General features: G+C 49.2%; 2 protein-coding genes across 4 annotated transcripts in view; both read right to left on the bottom strand.

Annotated features, from left to right (window-relative positions):
- LOC116952304 (chemokine-like protein TAFA-2) overlaps positions 1-24,422 on the bottom strand; it is a 135,746-nt gene that overhangs the window by 111,321 nt on the left and 3 nt on the right. The window contains exons 1-2 of one of the 3 annotated variants that reach the window (XM_076074164.1): positions 24,027-24,421; positions 23,023-23,461 (exon numbers count right to left, since the gene is read on the bottom strand). The gene's annotated coding sequence lies outside the window, so the exon portion shown is untranslated. Of the gene's footprint in view, positions 1-23,022 lie in introns of all 3 variants that reach the window. The other 2 variants (XM_032971523.2, XM_032971522.2) reach the window with 2 other exon arrangements.
- On the bottom strand, positions 15,847-19,665 carry LOC142931012 (uncharacterized; the record flags this gene model as incomplete). The annotated part of the gene is made up of 1 exon (XM_076074268.1): positions 15,847-19,665. A coding segment is annotated over one exon (2,484 nt), but the record flags the coding sequence as incomplete, so codon positions are not given.

Here is a 24,422-nt window from a genome sequence, read left to right as displayed (position 1 = left end):
CCCTTTATATATGCGGGAAAGATTGCACTGGGGCCTGCGTTTGGGATGTTTGACCAAAGTCATTGGTGAGCGCTTGGCTTCGTGCAGACAAGTGCACGTGATATCCAAAGGTGTACCACACTATGAACTCAGCACAGATGGATTTAAGAATCCTTCGCTCTACTGCCATCTCCTGACAACATTGAAGCCTGAGGCTAGAACAGCTGGTAGTCAGGCTCCAACCCTGCTGAGTTTCCAACCTCCAATTACATTTATTTATTTCAACAATACATTTAAATGCGTAATTCAATCTCAAAAGAGACACTAAAAAGGGTGGTAGGGGAGAATGATGTATTCTTAACTTACACCCCAGGGGATAGACAAAAAAAACATAACCACATTAATGTGGCAGCTAACAAATCCTCTATAGCTTATGTATCAGTCATTGACTCTGCTCTATTACAACATTCCTTCCCTCTCTCTCTCTCTTCGGCTGTGATCTATGATTTACATTACAGGTCTGGCTGGAAGAACACCAGCATGCTAATGCTCCATATGCTGCAGCCCTGTTATCATATCCCAATGATATTGTTCCCGCGTCCGCCCGTGTGCAGCAATATTTACGTGAACACCTCGCCAGGGTGGCGAGACGTTAACTACCTCTCTCGGTCTACAGGAGGTCGTGGGTTCGATCACGACCCTGACGCCTGCTGCTGTATATTTGGGGTTTGCGTGTCTCTCTCTCATCATCACCACGGTGGCTAGGAGACGTTAACTACCTCGCCTGGTATACAGGAGGTCGTGGGTTCGATCACGACCCTGACGCCTGCTGCTGTATATTTGGAGTTTGCGTGTCTCTTTCTCCCCCGTAGTCGTGTGGATTTTTCTCCGGGTCCTCCGGTTTGTTTTTTCCCTCCACATTTAGATTTGGGATTTTTTTTTGTTCACACAGCGTTGGTGTACGGTGCTTTTTCTGGAAGATTTTTGCTGGGTTTTTTCCTGGATTTTTCTGTTTGCGCATAGTCACTTTGATATGTTTTCTTGTTCATGTTTTTGTTTTTTGTTTGTTGCGGTTGCACCCGATTCAAGAGCCGAATGGCTCACAGGGCTATACCAAATAAATGAAACTGTACCTGAAACAATCGGCATCACTCGTTCAGAATATTTGGCTGCTGCTATAAATATCCACGTGATAAGCCACTTCGTTGAGCTATCATTTGTGGTCCAGGTCGCTACTGAAAAAGAATAGCAATATAGCTCAGTGGGCTTCACCCGGTAAAAACAAATGAAATAGTTGAGTTTTTAGCTTAGTTATACAATTGAAGGCGACGCTGCTCCACTGGTGACGAGCGAGGGTAAACATTGCTCAGGGAGGAATAAATGCTGTTACTGTTGGAGGCGTGTGGTTAAACAATTTGGATGCTCAGTCGAACCTCTAAACGAGGAAGAGGAAACACAAAAATAGAATAATAGTGCCGGAATACCGTACGTTTAAAATAAACACTCGGAAATGTTTTAAGTGGCACTTTGTGCATTTTTCCCAACAACAACCGAACAAACCCATCGGCATTTCCCGAAGAAGCTTCATCGCTGCTGTTCCTCGGTCACAGCATTTGTTCAGATTTTTTTTTTGCGATAGTGGCCCGAATACACGAGAACCACAATGCACTTCTTCATTAAATGTTGATGGGGAGGGGGGGGGCGCGGCGGGGTTGGCACGTACACAAATGACTGCGTAGCTTTTAAAAATCGATATTTTTGCTGAGACATTTCTGCACGATGCTTCAAATCTACAAGCTGCCATGGTAGTTTCTGGCGGGAATTCAAAATCAACGTTCCGAGCTATGTAAAAGTGGCTTGTTGGTTTTTGGAAGACCTCACGGAGTCGCTCTTGAGGCGGAGATAATAATCATAATAATGTTGTCGGCGTTCTATAAACTAAAGACAAGATTTTGTAAAATGGCTCTAACCCAAGATGAGAATGCAACGCGCTGTCTCCTTGACTACGTTTCCCCCGGTTCCTCTTCACGTAAGGAGACGGATACGTCTCATTAGGCGTCCAACTGGTTAAATAAACAACATTTCTTTTCTGATTTAAAAGATGAATGCAATCGCCGATTGTACAAAACGTTCCGCTGCAGCACCTCCTTCCGACTGGGGTTTTATCTGAACAAAACAAACAAAATTAGCAATTATTACCATTTGCTGTCGCAAATTGCAACGTATGAATCCGTGCAAAGGGTACGAAGCACCCGTCGGGGCTATTAACAAACGATGCGAGCCTCCTCGACGCAATTAAAGCAAGCAAACGAAGTCTTGTTTGCCTCGTTATCGGACCCGTGCGAACAATCACCGTACTCCCCACTCGGCCACATCGTGCCACTCGCAGCGTGAATTCCAGAACCGGCACTTTTGCCAAAGCACTCATTGTACCTTACGCCGCCAAAGGTGTGCACCGACTCAGCTAAAGAACCTCGATTCCGTGAAAGATGTCACGATGCGCACGCACAGCGTTTTAATGCGCGCTAAATTGTAATCGCAATGTTACCACAGGCAGGCCCTGACTTGCGAACGCCCGACTTACATCCACGCTCACGGACGAGCTTCAATGAGATCTTGATTTGAAGCTCTTTGGTTCTTTCGGGTAAAGTCACGCGGGTCACGTAGGTATTTTATTTTACACCTACGTGACTTCAGTGAGATGTTTATTTTTTTTAACCAATCCGACTTGCGAACGTGAACTCGCACGTGCGAACCCAACCAGCGGAACTATTTGGTTTCGCAAATTTACAAATCTCATTTGTGAGATTAACAACGCTTCAATTGTTTTTTTTGTTGAACTGTAAACACATTTGATAACGCTGACCGTATGTGCATTTAGATACGGTGCACTATTTACGTTTCGACTTACGAACCGTTCCGCTTATGCACGACTCTCAGGAGCCCGTTTGTAACTCGGGCACTGCCCATATGATTATGACACCACCATCACAATGAGCGCACGGCAGCGATGAAGTCTGTCGGGCAGATTAATTCTAGGTGTAACATCAGTACTGGTAGCCTTACACGTGCAAGATGCCTTTGCTTCTCTTAACCCTTTCCCGTCCGAGACATCTGCAAGTTGCAGGGTTCACCGCTGAAGCAAGCACTTCAGCGTACATTTTATTTTGTGAGGCATCGCGCCGTTGTTTTTAACGACATTGTTACTCACCGCAGAGAACTGTAGTGACACTACCACCGCACTCTACGATAGCTGGTGCCAAACTGCGCCACACGCATCCCGCATGGCCTTGTGGGGGCCTACGTATCCGATTAATTTATTTTATTTGAGTATTACTTCCGATTCCATCCCGGAGCTGTTAGGAGACCACTGGAACTATGCACCCTCACATCTAAATTGAAAACTAATTTCTTGAGAACGGCTTTTTGTGTTTAGTTTGTTGTCTTTTCCCCGCACTTCCGATGAGCACGAATGGCCATGTAGAGTGCGAAATAAGTTCAACATACGTATATACATTGGGATCTACTGGTGAAATGCTCCTTACAAATGTACATTTCGATTACCACGGAGAATAACATTCGTCGTGTGACAGTCAAACCGAAGATTTTAACTCTCAGATTCGGAATTTAGTCGAATTTGGAGCAGAACCAAATTTAACGCTCAAGAAAGTTGGCTAATCACGTGGAAATGTATAGCAGCCAAATACTCTAAATGCACGATGTTGATTCTAAATGTGGAGGGAAAAAACCGAGAGCACCCGGAGAAAATTCCACGCGACTACGGAGAGAGACACGCAAACTCCAAATATACAGCAGGCGTAAGGGTCGGGATCGAACCCACGACCTCCTGCATACCAGGTCAGGTAGTTAACATCTACACCAGGGACGTGCGGTCAGGGGAGGCAGAGCCTCACCTGTCATACGCCAATGAAAATAGCTGTTACGAAAAGTAAAAAAAAAGAATAATCAAATTAAATGAACATTAAGCTTTTTCCACTGATCTGTGTTATAAATGTCATTTCTGTACGATCCCAATCATTTTTATAATCAAAATCGCCAAATTTGCGGAGCTCCGCTACAAATACAGGAAGAGACGAGAGGTGAGGCAGCGACGCGCTCAGCCTCCCCTCTGATTGCGCAACCCCTCAGTAACTGGATGGAGCGCGGGCAATAAGCACGTGCCTGTTACTATCTCAGTATGTCACCAATGTGATGTTTGTAGACCCCTTCATTTCATGTCCTCGCCTTCCATACTCCAGGTAGTTTATTTCACGTATGTGTAGAAAGATATTTAGCCTCGCTGGTCTCGTCATGGAACTGCAATGAAAAAGCACCAGGGGAGGCAGCTATCAAATCTGCTTCACTGAGGGGGACGTGTCTATCACGCCCCCCTCCGTGAGGCGACGCCCCCCTCCGTGAGGCCACGCCCCCCTCAGTGAGTGAATCTGGCTCTGACACTAGCCAGTGCCTCCCCAGCCATTGACCTCACCGCACGTCACTGATCTCCACAGGGCGAGAGAGAGAGAGACACACGTAAACTCCAAATATACAGCATACGTCATGGTCGGGATCGAACCCACGTCCTCCTGCATACCAGGCGAGGTACTCAACATCTCCTAGCCACCGTGCTTCCGCCGGCTTGCACAACCGCCTGGCTGTCGAGGGGTCACAGCAGGGCACGCATTGCCCAAGCATGCAGGTCATTGATTGGTCAAATGCAGAATAAATGGGGAGTTTGCTGTGTGCCTTTATGCTGTCAAGGGCGACCTCCTTCCATGCCAAGACCCCACGATGAATTATGCCCGAGCAGGTGGGAGATTTGACTGCTGGACGTGTTGTAGTTTGTTCTTATTGTTGTTGCTAGATTCAACTCTACCAGTGGCCAGGCAACGGTGCTGAGCAGCCGCTGTCGCTCGTTGGCTATTTCCGAACGTGTCCAAAATGGGCAACAGTAATTATAATCGGTATATTAATTATGCATTCGAAAAGCCCGCGTATGGAGGTCGAGCTTTCAATGGCCGTGGCAGTGGCTCGCTTCTAAGGGCTGCATCTCAATGAGCGCGCGGGAGTCGCCGTGCTGCTAACCTGTAGCTGTCACGTCCGTCCAATGGTCCTCCTCCAACTCCCGCAGCATCACCCCCAACCCCCCCCCCTTCCCCTCCCCCCCCCCTATTTTTTTCACGATAAAATACAAACGCAAACATTATTTTAATGTTACCAGGGAAGGCCCACCTGAGCGAAACGGCTGTTTTTAAAGGAGACCTGGCCACAAATGATAGCCCAACGAAGTGGCTTATCGTGTGGAAATGCACAGCAGCCAAATACTCTGAGCGCATGCTTCTAAATGTGGAGGGAAAACCCGGAGGACCCGGAGGAAAAAATCCACGCGACCACGGAGAGAGAGAGAGAGAGACACGCAAACTCCAAATATATAGGCATCGTCAGGATCGGGATCGAACCCACGACCTACTGCATGTCAGGCGAGGGCGATAACATCTCGACCCCCCCCCCCATTCAGCTTGCTCCCCCGAGACTGTACGGGGCTTCATGTGAACTTGCGAGTCGCTGTACTGCTGTACAAAGCCATACGCGCGACAAAATAATTCCAATGTCCCCACAAATGAAAAGTGTTTAATCAGCGAGCGCTGTAAACCTTTGACTTATGGTTCAGAAACACAGTTTGTATGTGCCACAATGGTTCACTTGGCAACAGCACGTCCCTTGTTATTCAGAAGACGAAAAAAATGGATAGTAAATTAAAAAAAGTATTATAAAGCCCACTTGGGTATTACAACTCTCCTCCATCCCCGCTGTCCCCATCAGAATCATATTGAATCTGACTTTTCTCCACCGCTGTAGAGGATTCGTTACCGGAGTAATACGAATATATTGGATTGCTCCCTGTTTTCACAAAAGAAAAGAGACATTAATGAAATATGGACGTGTCCATTTCATCAATTAAATTCATTAACTTTTCAGCCCCACGGCCTTGTGTTTGAAACGATTAGCTGCGGGGTAACTTTCGTATTATTATTTTTTGTCTTTTCAATCATTTAAATTGTGTTGGCGAGTGTGTGCTGCTTGTTTATTAGCAATGCGACAAAGCTGTCGCGATTGCTTTAAAAGTTTTCAGAACAGAAAGTAACCACTCACAGCAACATTGCAAGCTGTACGCTACGAGTGAATCCTTCAGCCAATTGTCAATCAACCAACGGATAAATGAACTCCCCACGTCGTATCAGTCATGTGGCTTTACTTTTGCCATACTTCACCACTCTGGTCAGTGCGCGTTGGTGAAGATGAGTGGGTACGGTATGGAACCTGTAGGCCATATCTGGGAATCGAACTCAGGTCGCCGCATTAATCGGGCAGTGTGCTAACTATAGCAACACTAATCCTCCACATAACACATATACGTGTAGGTAGCCATTCGATATGTTCAAGGATATCTGGAGTTCACGTACAGCATTGGAAAACAAATGGCTGTGGGTCGAGGGTTACAATCAGCGTGGTAAAGCGGCTCAGCGGCTGGCGCGATCGCCGCTCGTTGCAGAGGTTCGTGGCTCGAATCCAGCGGCCGCCCCTGGTTAATACTGCGGGTGTAATAACTGTAAAAAAAAATACTGTTCAAAATCACCATGGGTTTAGAGTATTTGGCTGCTGCAAATTTCCATGTGCTGAGCCACTTGGTTGAGCTATTATTTGTGGCCAGGTCGCTTCCGAAAAGGGGCCACATAGCTCAGTGGGCCTTTGCCTGGTAAGTAAAAAAATATAATATTGGCTGGAGAAATCAGACTACTGGAGATGAGGGTATGGATACACTCAAACCGAGGGCTGGTAGAGCAGTAACCTACGTCCCCACCCCCCCCCCCCCCCCCCGTGTGTGTGTGATAAGAATCAGAATCTGCATTTATTCCGGATAAATGCGATGAGCTATGAAGCTCTTTTCACAGATGTCCAGTAGGGGCATGGGGTCAGACAGTCACAGCAACAAACAATACAAAAAGTAAACTATAGGAGTGCAAAGCAAAGGTAAGCAAATTTTAAAAAAGTAAATAAACGATGACGAAACTCTATATTTTAGTTTTATTTCAACCAGGTGAAGCCCACTGAGCTGTTAGCGTCTTTTTCAGAAGCGACCTGACTACCGCAATTATGGCTCAACGAAGTTGCTCATCGTGTGGAGATGTATAGCAGCGGCCAAACACTCTAAACGCGTGGTGATGTCCATTATAAACGTGGAGGGGGGAAAAAAACCGGAGGAACCGGAGAAAAATCCACGCGACTACGGGGGAGAGAGAGAGAGAGAGTCACGCAAACTCCAAATATACAGCAGCAGGCGACTGGGTCGCGATCGAACCAACGAGCTCCTGTATACTAGGCGAGGTAGTTAACGTCTCCTAACCACCTTGGAGAAATAAAGAGATACCACAAAGCGCTGCAATCAGAGAAGGCGCCATCGTAGCGCGGTAGCTGAAAGGTCGTGGCATTTCCCGTTAGGATCCTCATAACATTTTCCGCGCGCACAGGGCGAGATCAGAAACGATTTAGTTGCATTTAAAAAAACAAAATTACCGCAAGGCAAAGCGCGAATGATATAATGATGCATTAATTGTTCATTTAACTTTTCAGCCCCCATTAAACCTGACATTCAATGGTGAGGATATTTGGTTTTAAGATGATTTACACTACTTACAACGATGATTTTTTGTTTGCCGTTAATTAAAACGACCCTGTCGCTCTCAGAGAGACACAACGGAACGAAATGCCAAATATCGCGGTCGTAACGAAACGCGCGTTATTATCCCAGCCTGGAATCGCTTTGATTTTATTTCATAGGATTTACACAGTCGTAGAAACTGAAAATAATCACACCTTGCATAAGCACAGATCTCGTACAAAGCAAACACGTCCTTGTATCACACGAATCCCAACGCATTTGTCAAAATGCACCCGTGGCCTTACAAGGAACAATACAAAACGGGTCACATTTCAGGCGGGCGGGCCCCATTTTCCAAGCCCGCAAATAAGGAGGCCACGACACAGAGTGAATGACACGAGTTGGAAGGCTGCACTTGTTTACACAACGGGGCTTGATAATGAAGACGGGCTCACTGCCCGATAGGTCGCGTGCTATCTTTAATTGGTTCCACGTAAGGCCACGTGGCAGCGTTATTGGCGAACGTTCTCTTGAAGCGTTGGGTTCATTGTGCTTTGCTGCACCACGTAGCTAACAACAACAACAGCAACAACAAAAAACACGAATAATTTTGCTTGCATTGCGCTGATAGGAGGAGGCAAAGGAGACTCTGATGTGATCTCGCTGTGGATATGAACACACGCGTGGCCATCTTCATAGGGCACGTGCTGATATCCGGCTTCTGCTCTGATGCAATTTTGAGGGGTTGCAACAACAACAACAACAAAAAGCAAAGTAATTCCCTGCTCAAATGAGCATCGAAGCGTTGATTCTGATCGCCTGCTAACAGCTCCGCGCCAGTGGTGGAAAGTCAACATTCTTTTGACGGTGGCAAGTCTGTCCGTAGAATGCCAACGTTGACTTCCCGCACAAAATGGCACTCATTTTAACGACCCACCCCCCGAGGAATATTGGGCTGAGTTAACCCCTAACCAAGATTCGAACTCACGTCCTTCTGATTTCTCAAGACACAATGCGTGAAAAGCAAGGGCATTTGCGAAAACAAACATTTTGCATTTCCTGAAGAAGTGAATTTGTGGTCTAAGATCACCATGATGAAATGCTGACGATTTTTTTTGCGTAATGCGCTGTTGATGAGCGCCTTTTGGCACGTTTCGTTGTGTCGTTTGAAACTCATGGATGTTTTTTTGTATTCCGGCCTTCGATTTTTTTTTGTTGCTGTTTCTCATGATGGGTTTTCTTGTCAGGTGCAGATTTAAACGTTGCGATTGCGACCGTTTGAGCCACCTGGCTGGATATTGTGTGGGAAGGGCAGTCTCGAGCCTACACTGCAATCACTTTGTCTTATACAGTTACGTTAAAAACGTTACTGTATTTACAATCAGGCTATGTTTATTATTGTCCCTTTAGCTGCGTAAAATGCGGTGTGTATATTATTCGAAGGAGAGTTAAAACCACGCAAAAAAACGCTTTCATTTTGTATCACGCCTCGATTGTGTGTCTCGAGTTGTCCGGCACAAGGTGTAAAAACTTAGCTAAGATTGGGGAGGGGGGGGGGAATAATAATAATTAAAAGTGATGGTCTGGAGTGTCGTTCTAGCACTGTGGCGACGTCACTGCACTGACCTGTGCGCAAGTACAACGTGAGATGGTGTTTGGTTGGGTGGTGGGGCCTTTGGGCCCGACCTTGAACACGTGCCGGATACAATTACCAGCATGCCCCGCGAATGGACACGTGACGTACACGTGTCGTAAGTTCACAATGCACGGTACGCATTGACGGGTCACCGGTGCAGTTACAGCCGGACGAAGGCCCCCACGCGCGGTGTCGGTCACAGAGATTATTGTGACCATACTTCACCACGCCCGTCACCGCGGCTTGGTCAAGCGGGGCGCCTAGGTCTCGTCACCGATTGTTAGCCGTGGACGGGTCTCAAACTCAGGTCACCGTGTTCAAGGCGCAGTGTCCTAACCACCGCGCCATCACTCCACAGCGCCGCATTGTAACGATAAAATAGGCTGACGTTATGGGCAATAAGCCTTCTTTAGAGGAGGGAGAGAGGGCAGTGACTTTATAGTTGGACAACTATGCAGTTGGAGATATAATCAATACATCTGTTTTATCTCTGCTTCTGCCCTGCAGACGGGCTATGGCCAGTACTGGTCAGTCTGCTATATATATTATTATTTCATCTGTTACAAGGCAGTGTTAATAGATGGTTGTGGCTGGGGAATGTATTAATAAAAGTGATAAATCAAGATTCAGGCTCTCAACTGCAAAGATGGTGAGCTAATTCAGACCCATCACCTTTAAAGTCATCATCATAAGCAACAATAATCCATGGTCATCAACATCGGCATCACTCTGATGATGGTAAGGCTAACGGGGGGGTGGGTGGTGCTGTGGGGGGAGTCAGCAGTGATTGTCTTAAAGAGATACTAGCTGTACTACCCGGTTTCGCCCGGGACTGGGATCCACCACGCCCCAGTGGCGATGTTGACACACCACACCAGTTACTCGTTTGAGGCTGAGTCGACCTAGGGGAGGCCCAGGACCGGTTCAAATAATCGTCACCGGTGGTGGCCGTGAGCGGGAATCGAACTCGGGTCGCCGGGTTCGTAGCGCGGCGCGCTAATCACTACACTACAATGAGTTACGCTTCCACATGCGCGGGTCACGTGACAGATTTGACGTCATAGCTCACTTGCCGTGCAAAAAATAAATGCATTATTGAGCTCCTCCCCCCCCAAAAAAAGTGTATTTTTAATTTTTGCATGGTGTACAGTCTGGAAAGTACCCACATGGCAAATTTCAAGTTTGTTGCATGTCGGGAAGTACGCTAAACATTTCCAACAGACACACATATTCACAACTTTGCCTTTTATATATATGGAGATTATCCAGCGCCATAGTAATGTGAAATTTCCATCCTTGACTCAAAACCACCAGTGGGAGACATGCGCCCATCCCAATCCTCATGTTCGTAAGGAGCTGCTTTGTTGTTGTATTTGTAATGACAGGGTGACACCTGTCGGCCTGGAGTGGTGATTGCGGCTATGGGTGCATTACGTAATGCCTTATTGTAAGGGGGCGTATCTGGGTTAAAGGTGAAAGGCGGAGTCGGTCGAGAAACTCCCGGGAACCGGCTCGAAGGTTCTGGAAAGGGGGCGTGGCCAGAGGCGGAGCTTGGCCGCGCCGGGGCAAATATAAGGAGGAGCGAACCAGAGGTTCGGTGCTGTTTGGAGTCCTGGGTCGTGGCTGCGTCGATGCCCCTAGTCATCTATTCATTCCCCGACCACGTGGCTGATCTGCTGCTGTCGCTACGCGAGTCGGACAGCTGCGTAGTTGTATGCCGGCGATGGGGCTGTGAGTGTTAGGATCGCCTATGTCTAGCTGAGTTACATAATGTATCGCCCAGTTGTGCTCTGAATAAATCAGAAGCCTTCGACGTGTCTCGGGATGTCGCTCGCTACATATGTGTACTGGATTCTTCCAGTATAAAATAAAAACAAAGTTTTTACGCTGAACTCTTTTTTTTTTGCACCCGACGTAGCCAAACCGTGCCTGTGGGGCCGAGTTGACTGGGCAGTGGTCAAGCGGAATCAGAATGTTTATTTACACGGAAGGAATCCGATGAACTATAAAGATCTTTTTCGCAGATGTCCAAAGGCAAGGCCCACGTCGGTGGCAAGCGATATCTGAACCGGTGCTTGCTGCCCTAACTTAACGTAAACGAAATTCTAGAGCAGTGGTTCTTAACCTGGGGTGCACGCACCTCCCTGGGGTGCGGGGGGGGGAGATATCCTCTCTTGGGGGTGCGAGACACGGCCGGAATGTTTTTAAAAAGGTAAATCATCGACACACCAATTAACCACAACAACCGCCATTCGCCACTAAGTGGCGGCGACGTCAGCACGACGCTGTGCCAGGCCATGTGCACCTTGAGGCCACGTGAAGTGTCGAACGCCCGACGGCAGGAGGTCACGGGGCAGACCCAGGTGCCATGGGTCGACTGACTAAGATGACTGAGATGGCTGGCTGATGCACCACCTGTGCCCCCTACTGTGCCAACCTGCTGCGCTTTAGCCACCCGGCGCTCCGCTCGTTGTTGTGAGCATCACTCCTCCGCCCTCCGTTGTTGTTGGAGGGCGACTGCCTCCAACTGCCCAGTAGCATCCTTCACGAGCCTCCTCCACAGAGGCCGATCTTGACACCGCTGGTACCAGTCATCGGCAAGTCCACTCAGCTCCACTTCCTCCTGTACCACATCACTCCATCTCTTCTCTAGCCCGTGCCGCGCTCGTTTAGCCCCCTCGATCCGGCCGAACAAAAGCTGTTTCGGCATGCGGTGGCTGGGCATGCGGGCTACCATGACCCAAATTAACCATGGGCACGTAAGCACAACCACTTTGTTTAATGAAGCCTATGTAGCTATTAACATTATACACGTTTTGCTTTTGTTTACGATTGAGAACCAAAGGGGTGAAAGAGGCTGCGGTAAAGGTTACGAACCGCTGTGTACTCGACCAAATACATGTGGACAGATGTCACAGATGTCATTCCCGTCTGCCAACGGCGTGGTTTGTAATCGTTTGGAGCGTGTGGCGTGTGGGGTGGGGCGGGTGGGGTGGGGGGTGGATGGGTGGGTGGGGTGGGTGGGTGTGTGATGTGGGTGGGGTGGGTGTGGGTGGGGGGTGGAGTGGGGGGGTGGAGTGGGGTGATGGGTGGGGGGGTGAGGCGCTGAGCTGCGGCGCAGTGGACATCAAACTGCACTGCGACCCGGCCACCTGAATGCGATTCTCGACCACGGCGAAGGTCAGCGGCGAGTGATAATTATTACCGAACCGGTCCCCTGGCTCCCCATTCGCTTACCCGCACTGACCTATAAAACAACCGAACTTAACCATAGCATTGCTATTAAACGGCACAACAACGCAGACATAGTATGCGTAAGTGTGTGTATATGTACCAACTACAGTTCACGCTCAAAAACAAATTTGGCTTCCTATTTTGTGACGGGGATGCCCCTTTCACCAACACGTACTGACCGGCGCAGCGAAGTATGGTCACACCCCCCCCCCGCCCCGCCCCGCCCCCCATAACCAACAAGCGCCTGCGGCAGCCCTTCATTCAGCAGTGGCTTGACAACTGGCTGTCCACGTTAATTATTATTCATAATGTTGTATTGATATACTAGCAACGCGCAAGTCCCTTTGACGTGACGCCGTCCCAACCAACCGGTCAGCCAGCCAGCCAGCCAGCAAACCTTTTTCTATTTTTTTTTTCATGGTAATAGGATGATATAATTCACCAGATTGTCTTGTTAACCCCGGGGGGGTGGGGAGTGGAGTCGGGGGGGAGGGGAGAGCGTCTGGTCTAGCGAAGCGATGCTTCTGAGCTATTATGCTTGAGTCCTTGGGGAGGGCATAGAGAGGCACAAACGCTGAACAGCAGCGACAACGGCGGCGGCGGCCTCCTAGAGCGTCACTCGCTGTGAGGTTCATTGTCTCAGCCACGATGCCAATGATGCCATTTCACAAAAAAAAATAGCCAGAAAAAAATATCTGTCGAGCAGGTTTTGCTTGACGATTCATTGAGTTGCAATCGATCCCCGCGAGTCTCGAGCAGGTGGCATTATTAAAGCAGAAAATGCCTTAAATCAGGAAAAGAAATGTAAAGTTAAGGACGAGGGTGTTTTAAAGTGCTTACGATAATCGCTGTCACCGTCAGCGCTTCTCAGCTCCACTGTTGCATTGAATCCCCGTTCCTGGCTGTATGTGCGTACGCACGTGTGTTGAACTTCTTTCGCGCCGTACGAAGCGCGATCGTAGGTGCGGGGAGAACAAAACTGAACACGCCGCCGTCACGTACAGTAACTCTCGTCTCCTGCTAATCCCATCGAGTGCTCGATTATATGTGCAGCGATCTCTGTCCGTTTGTCCAGCTGTCCGTCCACGTGCCCTGGTGCAATGGATGATCACCGCAACGGGAGGGCCCAGCCGGGTTCAGTTGAAACAACGGCGGGGTGAAGTGCGGGTTGCTCCTGCCTCTTCCCCCCGAATTCGTCCGACCAGCGTTGTCTGACTGAGCTAAAGCAATGCGTAACCGTCGTGGGAGAAGGGGTCTCTAGGGCGCTCGCTCTGAGTCAAGGCGCTTCCACCAGCAGTGGCGCCGGCTGTGAACTTTCGCCTTTAGCCGTCTCCTCGCTACATCTGTCCTCCCCGCATCTCCGATGAGCTCTGTTTGGCCGCGTACAATTCACCACGCACTCGCAAACATCGGCGGCATTGCGGGCCACGTGGGACGTCGCGAGGAGAAACTCTCACTCGCGCTCAGTTAGCAGGCGTCGTGACACCTGTGAGATCTTCCCGCTGGTGGGAGCAACAATCAAGAAAATGGCACGACCCGTTCAGATATACGCACCTCCGATTGGCGCGGTCGGCAACGTACGGTGCGAAAGAAGTTCAACATACGTACGTATGTACGTATGTACGTACATACGGAAGAAAAACTTGATGATTGTGCACAGACACCGCGGCGAGATGAACGCTCTGATTAACGACAAGAGAGCAAGACGAACGCGTGACATTATGGAAATATATATATATACACGGGGCAAGTTATACACGTAATATTTTATATATATACACGGGACAAGTTATACACGTAATATTTTATATATACACGGGACAAGTTATACACGTAATATTTTATATATATACACGGAACAAGTGGAGCACGCTATCCAAATGGTTAATACAAGCGAGTGAGTGGGGGCTGGCGTAGGACACGTGTCCTGGCGAGAAGGGGATTGTGGCCGACAGCTTGAGGACGATGACAAAGTGATGGCCGAGGAATGGGACGCGCCGAGCAATCATCATCATCGTCATCATCGTCATCATCGTCATCATCATCGTCATCATCGTCATCATCATCGTCATCATCGTCATCATCGTCGTCATCATCGTCATCATCGTCATCATCATCGTCATCATCGTCATCATCGTCGTCATCATCGTCATCATAATCGTCATTATCGTCATCATCGTCATCATCATCGTCATGATCATCGTCATCATCGTCATCATCGTCATCATCATCGTCATCATCATAGTCATCATCGTCATCATCATCGTCATCATTATCGTCATCATCATCGTCATCATCATCATCGTCATCATCGTCATCATCGTCATCATCATCATCATTATCATCATCGTCATCATCGTCATCATGGTCATCGTTATCATCGTCATCGTTATCATCGTCATCATCGTCATCATCGTCATCATCGTCATCATCGTCATCATCATCATCGTCATCATCGTCATCATCGTCGTTATCATCGTCATCATCATCGTCATCATCGTCATCATCATCGTCATCTTCGTCGTCATCATCATCGTCATCATCGTCATCATCGTCGTCATCATCGTCATCAACGCCATCAATATCGTCATCATCGTCATCTTCGTCATCATCATCGTCATTATCATCATCGTCATCATCGTCATCATCATCATCATAGTCATCGTCATCATCGTCATCATCATCGTCGTCATCATCGTCATCGTTGTCATCATCATCATCATTATCATCATCATCGTCATCATCGTCATCATCGTCATCATCGTCATCGTCATCATCGTCATCATCGTCATCATCATCGTCATCATCATCATTATCGTCATCATCGTCATCGTCATCATCGTCATCATCATCATCGTCATCATCGTCATCATCGTCATCATCATCGTCATCATCGGCATCGTCATCATCGTCATCATTGTCATCATCATCGTCATCATCATCATCGTCCATTCTTCTCGCGATGGGTGGCGACGAGCCAGCAATGGATCGACGACGATGACGGCGATGGCGAGACGCGTGACCCATTGCTGGACGCACGCATGTATGTTGAACTTCTATCGCGCCGTACGTAGACCAACGCTGCTCATCGGAGGTGCGGGACTGTTGCGTATCTGGGCGAGGGTGGGAGACCCAAACTCCCCGTCGTCCGCGCAAGAGCTCGGGGAAGAACGGTGCCCGTTGCATTCCGGCTGACCAATTCGTCGGCTGGAAGAAACATTTCCGAATGATATCTGAGGACATTCGCTCTATTTTCCCGTAGAAGATTGCCAAAATAAACACTCCATAAACGCTGTAGAGCACCTATGACGGGGGGGGGGGGGCGAACGAGGGGGGGGGGACGAGGAGGGGGGTGTTAAGAAACGAGATGTTAACCACCTCGCCTGGTGTACAGGAGGGCTTGGGATCGATCGCGACTCCTGACGTCTGCTGTGTATTTTGAGTTTGCGTGTCTTCCTTCCTCTCCCCGTGGTCGTGCCGGGTTTTTCCCCGGGTCGTGCCGGGTTTTTCCCCATCCACGTTGAGAATCAAGGCGCGTTTTTGAGTATTTGCCTGCTATAAATGTCCACGTGATAACAAGCAACTGCGTCGAGATATCATCTGTGGGCAGGTCGCTTCTTGAAAAAGAGCTTGAAATAGCTCAGTGGACCTTAGCTGGTAAAATTTAAACTAGTTACTAGATTATTTTTTTTATTCAAAGCTTTCGTGACTGCAGGGATTCATATTCTTGGTTCTTTCGGTAAAGTCACCACGTAGAAGAAAAACAATAAAATAATAAATATATAAAACAATAAAATTCTCACGACGTTTCGACTGCAACACAAGCAATCATCATCAGGTGGTTTTCACACAGTCGAAACGTCATGAGAATTTTATTGTTTTATATTTTTATTATTTTATTGTTTCCCTTCTACGTGACTTTACCGAAAGAACCAATAATATATAGTTACTAGTTTATGACATCTTAAACACGAAAACCCCCCCTAAAAAATACACCCGTCCAACTTCTACCAGCCCATGTCATGCATTAACACCGCGCAGCTGTGAGACATTGCAACATTCAATTTGAAACATCCCATGTTCCGCGGGAGGCAGAGTGGTGTGTGCGTGCGTGTGGGTGCAGGATTGTAGATGTTTCTCCTCTCTACGTCACAAAGCTGCGATGGAATACTGATTTTCTGCGCTTACCATTTTTTTTTAAAGGGGCCGCGTATCCATCCGCGCGTCGCATCCACTCCACGCGCCGCTCTGCCAACCCACTCAGCGCGGAGTTTAGGGGGTGGGTTGGGTGGGTGAGTGGGGAGAGAGATACGACATCGAAGGGAGAGCCTCCTCATTGCCAATGCAGCGGCCGTCGGGCTTTGCCACTGTTACGTAAACTGAGGTCTTATCTCTTTCTCTCTGTGTGTGTGGTGGTAATGGTGGTGGTGCTCGCAATGACACGGACCGCTCGAACAAAAAAAAACGCATCGCCCGTTCCTCGCTGTACGCCCGCCTTATCTGTGGGCAACCCGCGGTCAGATCCCAGACGATCGTTTTGCGAGCGATGCGTCAACTTCTCGGCGCAAGTCTGTTTGGGGGGGGGGGGGGGGATAGCTTAGACGAGCAGCCAAGTCGGTCGTTGAATCGGGGGAGCCTCGGGGCTGTTGCTACAGCGCTTGTGGATTCGAGTTTATTCCACGAGATAGCTCTGGATTGTCAGTGGTGTCTCGAGTGTTGGTGTCTGGATTGTCAGTGGTATCTGGATTGTCAGTGGTGTCTGGATTGTCAGTGGTGTCTGGATTGTCAGTGGTGTCTGGATTGTCAGTGGTATCTGGATTGTCAGTGGTGTCTGGATTGTCAGTGGTGTCTGGATTGTCAATGGTGTCTGGATTGTCAGTGGTGTCTGGATTGTCAGTGGTGTCTGGATTGTCAGTGGTGTCTGGATTGTCAGTGGTGTCTGGATTGTCAGTCGTGTCTGGATTGTCAGTGGTGTCTGTATTGTCAGTGGTGTCTGGATTGTCAGTGGTGTCTGTATTGTCAGTGGTGTCTGGATTGTCAGTGGTGTCTGGATTGTCAGTGGTGTCTGGATTGTCAGTGGTGTCTGGATTGTCAGTCGTGTCTGGATTGTCAGTGGTGTCTGTATTGTCAGTGGTGTCTGGATTGTCAGTGGTGTCTGGATTGTCAGTGGTGTCTTGATTGTCAGTGGTGTCTGGATTGTCAGTGGTGTCTGGATTGTCAGTCGTGTCTGAATTGTCAATGGTGTCTGGATTGTCAGTGGTGTCTGGATTGTCAATGGTGTCTGGATTGTCAGTGGTATCTGGATTGTCAGTGGTGTCTGGATTGTCAGTGGTGTCTGGATTGTCAGTGGTGTCTGGATTGTCAGTGGTATCTGGATTGTCAGTGGTGTCTGGATTGTAAGTGGTGTCTGGATTGTCAGTGGTGTCTGGATTGTCAATGGTGTCTGGATTGTCAGTGGTGTCTGGATTGTCAGTGGTATCTGGATTGTCAGTGGTGTCTGGATTGTCAGTCGTGTCTGGATTGTCAGTGGTATCTGGATTGTCAGTGGTGTCTGGATTGTCAGTAGTGTCTGGATTGTCAATGGTGTCTCGATTGTCAGTAGTGTCTGGATTGTCAGTGGTGTCTGGATTGTCAGTGGTGTCTGGATTGTCAATGGTATCTGGATTGTAAGTGGTATCTGGATTGTCAATGGTGTCTGGATTGTCAGTGGTATCTGGATTGTCAATGGTGTCTGGATTGTCAGTGGTATCTGGATTGTCAGTGGTGTCTGGATTGTCAGTGGTGTCTGGATTGTCAGTCGTGTCTGGATTGTCAATGGTGTCTGGATTGTCAGTGGTATCTGGATTGTCAGTGGTGTCTGGATTGTCAGTCGTGTCTGGATTGTCAATGGTGTCTCGATTGTCAGTAGTGTCTGGATTGTCAGTGGTGTCTGGATTGTCAGTGGTGTCTGGATTGTCAATGGTGTCTGGATTGTCAGTGGTATCTGGATTGTCAATGGTGTCTGGATTGTCAGTGGTGTCTGGATTGTCAGTGGTGTCTGGATTGTCAGTCGTGTCTGGATTGCCAATGGTGTCTCGATTGTCAGTAGTATCTGGATTGTCAATGGTGTCTGGATTGTCAGTGGTGTCTGGATTGTCAGTGGTGTCTGGATTGTCAGTGGTGTCTGGATTGTCAGTCGTGTCTGGATTGTCAGTGGTGTCTGGATTGTCAGTGGTATCTGGATTGTCAGTGGTGTCTGGATTGTCAGTCGTGTCTGGATTGTCAATGGTGTCTCGATTGTCAGTAGTATCTGGATTGTCAATGGTGTCTGGATTGTCACTGGTGTCTGGATTGTCAGTGGTGTCTGGATTGTCAATGGTGTCTGGATTGTCAGTGGTGTCTGGATTGTCAGTGGTGTCTGGATTGTCAGTGGTGTCTGGATTGTCAGTCGTGTCTGGATTGTCTGTGGTGTCTGGATTGTCAATGGTGTCTGGATTGTCAGTAGTATCTGGATTGTCAATGGTGTTTGGATTGTCAATGGTGTCTGGATTGTCTGTGGTGTCTGGATTGTCAGTGGTGTCTGGATTGTCAGTGGTGTCTGGATTGTCAGTGGTGTTTGGATTGTCAATGGTGTCTGAATTGTCAGTGGTGTCTGGATTGTCAGTGGTATCCGGATTGTCAGTGGTGTCTGGATTGTCAATGGTGTCTGGATTGTCAGTGGTGTCTGGATTGTCAATGGTGTCTGTATTGTCAATGGTGTCTGGATTGTCAGTGGTGTCTGGATTGTCAGTGGTGTCTGGATTGTCAATGGTATCTGGATTGTCAGTGGTGTCTGGATTGTCAGTGGTGTCTGGATTGTCAGTGGTGTCTGGATTGTCAATGGTGTCTGGATTGTCAGTGGTGTCTGGATTGTCAGTGGTATCCGGATTGTCAGTGGTGTCTGGATTGTCAGTGATATCTGGATTGTCAGTGGTGTCTGGATTGTCAGTGGTGTCTGGATTGTCAGTGATATCTGGATTGTCAGTGGTATCCGGATTGTCAGTGGTGTCTGGATTGTCAGTGATATCTGGATTGTCAGTGGTGTCTGGATTGTCAGTGGTATTTGGATTGTCAGTGGTATCTCGATTTTCAGTGTCTCAACCGCTGGGGAGCGGGGGGGGGGTGTGACTCGTTTATGTTACCATTAAACAAGTATATTTAAAATATATTCATTCAATTGACATTCGTTCATTGATTCATCTATTACATTAATTCATTAATTATCCCAAAGGCTAGCATTTCCTCGTTGGAATAATAATAATTTACGTGGCAGAGACACAGAATGGAGTTGTGATTATTGACATCTGCTTTACGGGATGGTGACAATGACGACGATTTGAATGTCATTTCTCGTCTCTGTGACCTCCCTGTTGCTCCCGAAGTGCATGCATCCTCGCTGCGTTGCAGAGCCAACATATGAATGTCCCCTCGAAGCCACGCTAATCCCCTTTGATGACTGCCTCTCAGTGAATCGCAGCTGTGACATCACGCCAAACATTCAAATTAAACAACAACAAAATTGGTCGCATTCGTGCAAAAAAAAAAGGTAAAAATTAGCTACACGTTGAATTGGGTATAAAAAATCGTGAACATGCTTACTGGTTCTCAAATATTTTAAATATAAAGAGGGCATACGATGGCAGATTATACGTAAGAATACAAAAGTGCATTGCCCGATGTGACCCGCTGTTATTTGACCAGATAATCCCAAACCACGCTCTTGCACAACTAAGCCCCTTGGGTGGATATTCCGGCCGCGATAGTTGGGGAGAGAGGAGGAGGGGGAGGGGGAGGGTGTGGGGTGGGATGATGAGGGAGTTCTATCTCGGGGTCTCAAGGCCGCGTTTTTATTACGTATTAAACGGACTGCAGGACTCAAAGCAAATGAGAGTGTGGGCCAGCTCGAGCGATTTTGACAAAACATGCCGACGCGGAGCGCTCCTCTCTCCCTCCCTGTCTGAGGTCGTGGCAATTTTGGTAAAGGATGCATCTTTACACAACTCCCTGTTGAGAAGAGAGAAGAGAACGATCTCTCCCGTATAGCCTGGTAGAGGGGATGTCTATCACCACGCCCGGTCGCCTTTGTCTCCCTAGTGGCGATGATTACACACCGCACCAGGTACTCGTTTGAGGCTGAGTCGGCAATAGTCACTGGTGTGTACCGTGAGTGGGAATCGAACCCGCGTCGCAGAGTTCGAAGCGCAGCGCGCTAACCACTGCGCCACGGCTCCCCACTCCCCTCCCCCACGCACACAGACACACAGACACACACGTGTAGATACGAATGTGCGTGAATTGGATCTCAGTGTGTTAAATATACACGTGGTTATCCTGAACGGAGATCGAGCCTGCCTTGAGGCAGCAGTAAGCAGGATACTTGTAATATATCACTTGCATATAAGACGGCTGGCTAAGCGGTAAGAGAGTGAAATTCAAACAACAAAAACACATCGGCACGCGAAGCTCATGTAAGGCTATTTGAGAAACCCCATCACATACCGATTATTACACTAACACCAACGACTCTAATAATAGGCAGGGCTTCATATAAATATATTCATAAATCTAAGCACGATTCATTAAGCCCCATTATCCAAAAAGTTGTTTAGCGCTTTTCATACATGCATACTCACAGACGCATACATACTTACATACCTACAAAGGCAAAGCAACCCCCGTATAGCCTTAAACAGACTGTTGGGGCAAGTGCTGTGAGCGAGCCCCGGTGACAGCCAGCACGGTACACGAGGGTGGGTGGCCAACACCACGCCCCCAACCGCCTTTGTCTCCCCAGAGCCGATGTTTACACATCGCACCAATGTCCTCATTTAAGGTCCGAGTCGACCTAGGGGAGGCTCAGAAACGGTTCAAATATTCAGCACTGATCGCGAGCGGGGATCGAACTCGGGTTGCTCCGGTTTCATAGCGCAGCGCGCTAACCACTGCGCCACCGCTCCCGAGTTGCATGCACACATTGCACGCGCACACACACACACTGCGCGCGCTCGCATTCACCCACTGACAACACGTACGCGTTTAGAGAACACGCAGCAGATGCGTGCCTTTCCTGATCGATGCATCATCGGCAGACATCAACGGATCTTTGAGTCCAGGGAACGAACAACGGCACGAAACGCTGCCGAGAGGAACCGTCCACTGGGGAGATGGAGCGACGAAATCGTTCGTGTGCGGGTGCTGGGTGGATTATTACATCGCAGGATCTTGAGCGTTGTCGGGAGCTTGGGGGGGGGGGGGGGGGGGGCGCGTGGGGGAGGTCTTCAATCCAGCAGTGGATTGACCATGACGATGAGTATGATTCGGACAGATGATGTGTGCGTGCCAAGAAGCACTTTTCAAATGGCATCAGTGAAACGTGCGGCACCCTCCCGAGAATGAGTCTCAAGGCTCGGAAGCATTACTTAGCAAACACGCGCGCACGGACGCGCGCGCACGGACGCACGCGCAGGGACGCACGCGCACGGACGCACGCGCACGGACGCACGCGCACGGACGCACGCGCACGGACGCACGCGCACGGACGCACGCGCTTGCGCCGTCGTCGCAACGTCGCAACGACGGCGGAGGCATTGCCCCGCGGCAGTTTGGCCCTCGGTGGGCAGAGCGCACGGCGGTATCCGAGGACGGGGGCACGGAAATATTAATCAGGCGTAGCGCTCATCCGAGCCATTTAACGCATTACATATGTTCATTAGCGCATTACGATCGCTCGTAAATAGGCACTTACACGCACGTCGATGAATCCCGAACGATCGCGAACGCATTCAATATCGCGCACACTCGCCGAGCGGCTTGTGTCCAGCACTGCGAGGATGCAGATGGGCAACGCAAAGGCGAAGGTCTCCCGTGTAGCCCCGGCATACGCGCGTGGAGAGCGCTCTTAGCGAGCGCCTATTAAGTCAGGCGGACGACGGCGTGCTCTGTGCGCGTGTGGACACCGCGACGCGCGGCCGATTTTCTCTCCCCAGTGATGATAATTTTCGCATCGCACCGTGAACGCATTTAAAGGCTGAGTCGACCGAGGGGGAGGAGGAGAGGGGGGGGATGCCAACAACAAATGCACGATACCACGAGCCCGCTTATTGCTAGCCACGACCCGCAATCAAACTTAACGCGAAGAGTTTATTTTATAATGAACAGTGAAGTGCGCTAACCACTGCGCCACCGCTCTCCATAAATAGATGGTACGTACACACACACACACAGCAGCAGCTATCATCAGCATTGGATGACACGGCCCGTAATCGCCTTACACATGCATGTCTCCTCCACCTTCGAGCGGGCTACAGCTCTTACCGACACCGAGAGGCGTTCACGGAGACGCATGCGAACGAGCGCGATGCACAGATTTGGCCCGATAGCTGCCGTTCTCCCACCCCTCGTTCGTTCTTCATCCCGGCCGTACGCACGAGTTAGTGGCGCGACCGTGCCGATGGGCGCGACTCGGATGGCGGTGCGCTGGGCGCACGGTACTCACTTTTACGAGGAGGTGCAGGGCGCTTCTGCCATGGGCTTCAAACGTAGTGTGCGGCTCCCATCCACGTACGTCAGACGAAGGAGTGGGATGCAACCGCGGTGCAAATCGACCCCCCCACAACACCCGCCCCCCCCCCTTCTCTTCGCCTCTCCTTTCCTATTTCCTCCGCGCTCACTCACTCACGCCCAGTGTTGAGTCTCGTAGTTGTAGTAGTCGTAGTAGGAACAGTAGCAGTTGTGTGATTGAACGAGAGGCGTCCTTTGTATGTATGTTGAACTTCTTTCGCTCCGTACGCCGCCAACCGCGCCTTCAGTGTGCACGTGTGCGCGAGAGAGAGCCTTGGCGGTGTTAGAGTCCTCCTTGTGTGGTGAATTAAGAAGCGATGCAGCGGATCCAAAAGCGAATCGATGCGATCGGAGCCACGGTGATGCCTGCACGACTGAACGATCGTAGGGCGAGCAAAATTTTTAATTAAATAAAAAAAATTGCACGGAAAGTAATAATAATTATAATCATATCCAACTCGACTCAGAATCACCGGACAATGTTTTCGCCTTAGCAAACAAAGTATCTTAGCAAAATATTTCTTCAAAATAATCGACGGCGTTATCCATTTGCACCGAGGAAGAGTATGTTCACTTGGAAGTGCTAGGAATGTTTTACCAACATACTACGGACAACAATGCTTAGCATCACTCCTACTACTCCTACTGCGGTCGTACTAATAGGCTTAGGGATCTGAAATTGCGTTGAGCGACGCCGGATTTTAGCTGGGTGCAGAAAGCAGCGGCGGTTACGGTCAGGAGGAGGCAGTCCGCTTCGGCACAACCTCTCGGAGCCACGGATTTTCACCAAATACGCAGCACAAATAGCCAACCGACAAAATCCAATTTGAAGGAGGGGATGAAAAAAAACACACACACACACAGACCACAACAAAATAGCAATATATAGTTTCACTCGCCTACAATGCTATCGCAAGTGATGCAAAACTCTTGTCTTGCCTAAGAAGCAGCTTCCAAACGACGCTGAAGGCGAACGGGACGAGGAGCAGCGGTAGCAGGAGGATGCCGTGTTACCATATACAGCAGCCTAAGGACGGCACAGCAATATCCTCAGCGACCGGGCGCTGTCCGTGGTGCTGAGCGGCCGGGCAGCGTTAACGCTTTCCACGCAGCGGTGCACGTCCCGTCTCGCTGTCTCAACAGAGTCGTACGGGCTTTCTGTCTCTCTCTCTCTCTCGCTCGCTCGCTCTCTCCAGCTCGCTCCTCTCTCTCTCTCGCACGCACTCTCTCTCGCACGCTGGCAGGCGCACCTCAATGCACGCCCTCTCCCCCTTGTTTCTGGGTCTCATTTGCGGTGGGCTGGTCGCAGGGAGCGGGGAAGGCGGTTGTCGGAAG

Source organism: Petromyzon marinus, chromosome 46 (genome assembly GCF_048934315.1).
Source record: "Petromyzon marinus isolate PM22_M1 ecotype Great Lakes invasive population chromosome 46, UKy_Petmar_22M1.pri1.0, whole genome shotgun sequence".
Lineage (NCBI taxonomy): Eukaryota > Metazoa > Chordata > Hyperoartia > Petromyzontiformes > Petromyzontidae > Petromyzon > Petromyzon marinus.
The sequence above is the reverse complement of the archived record's forward strand: the minus strand, read 5'-3'. Positions and strand labels throughout refer to the sequence as shown.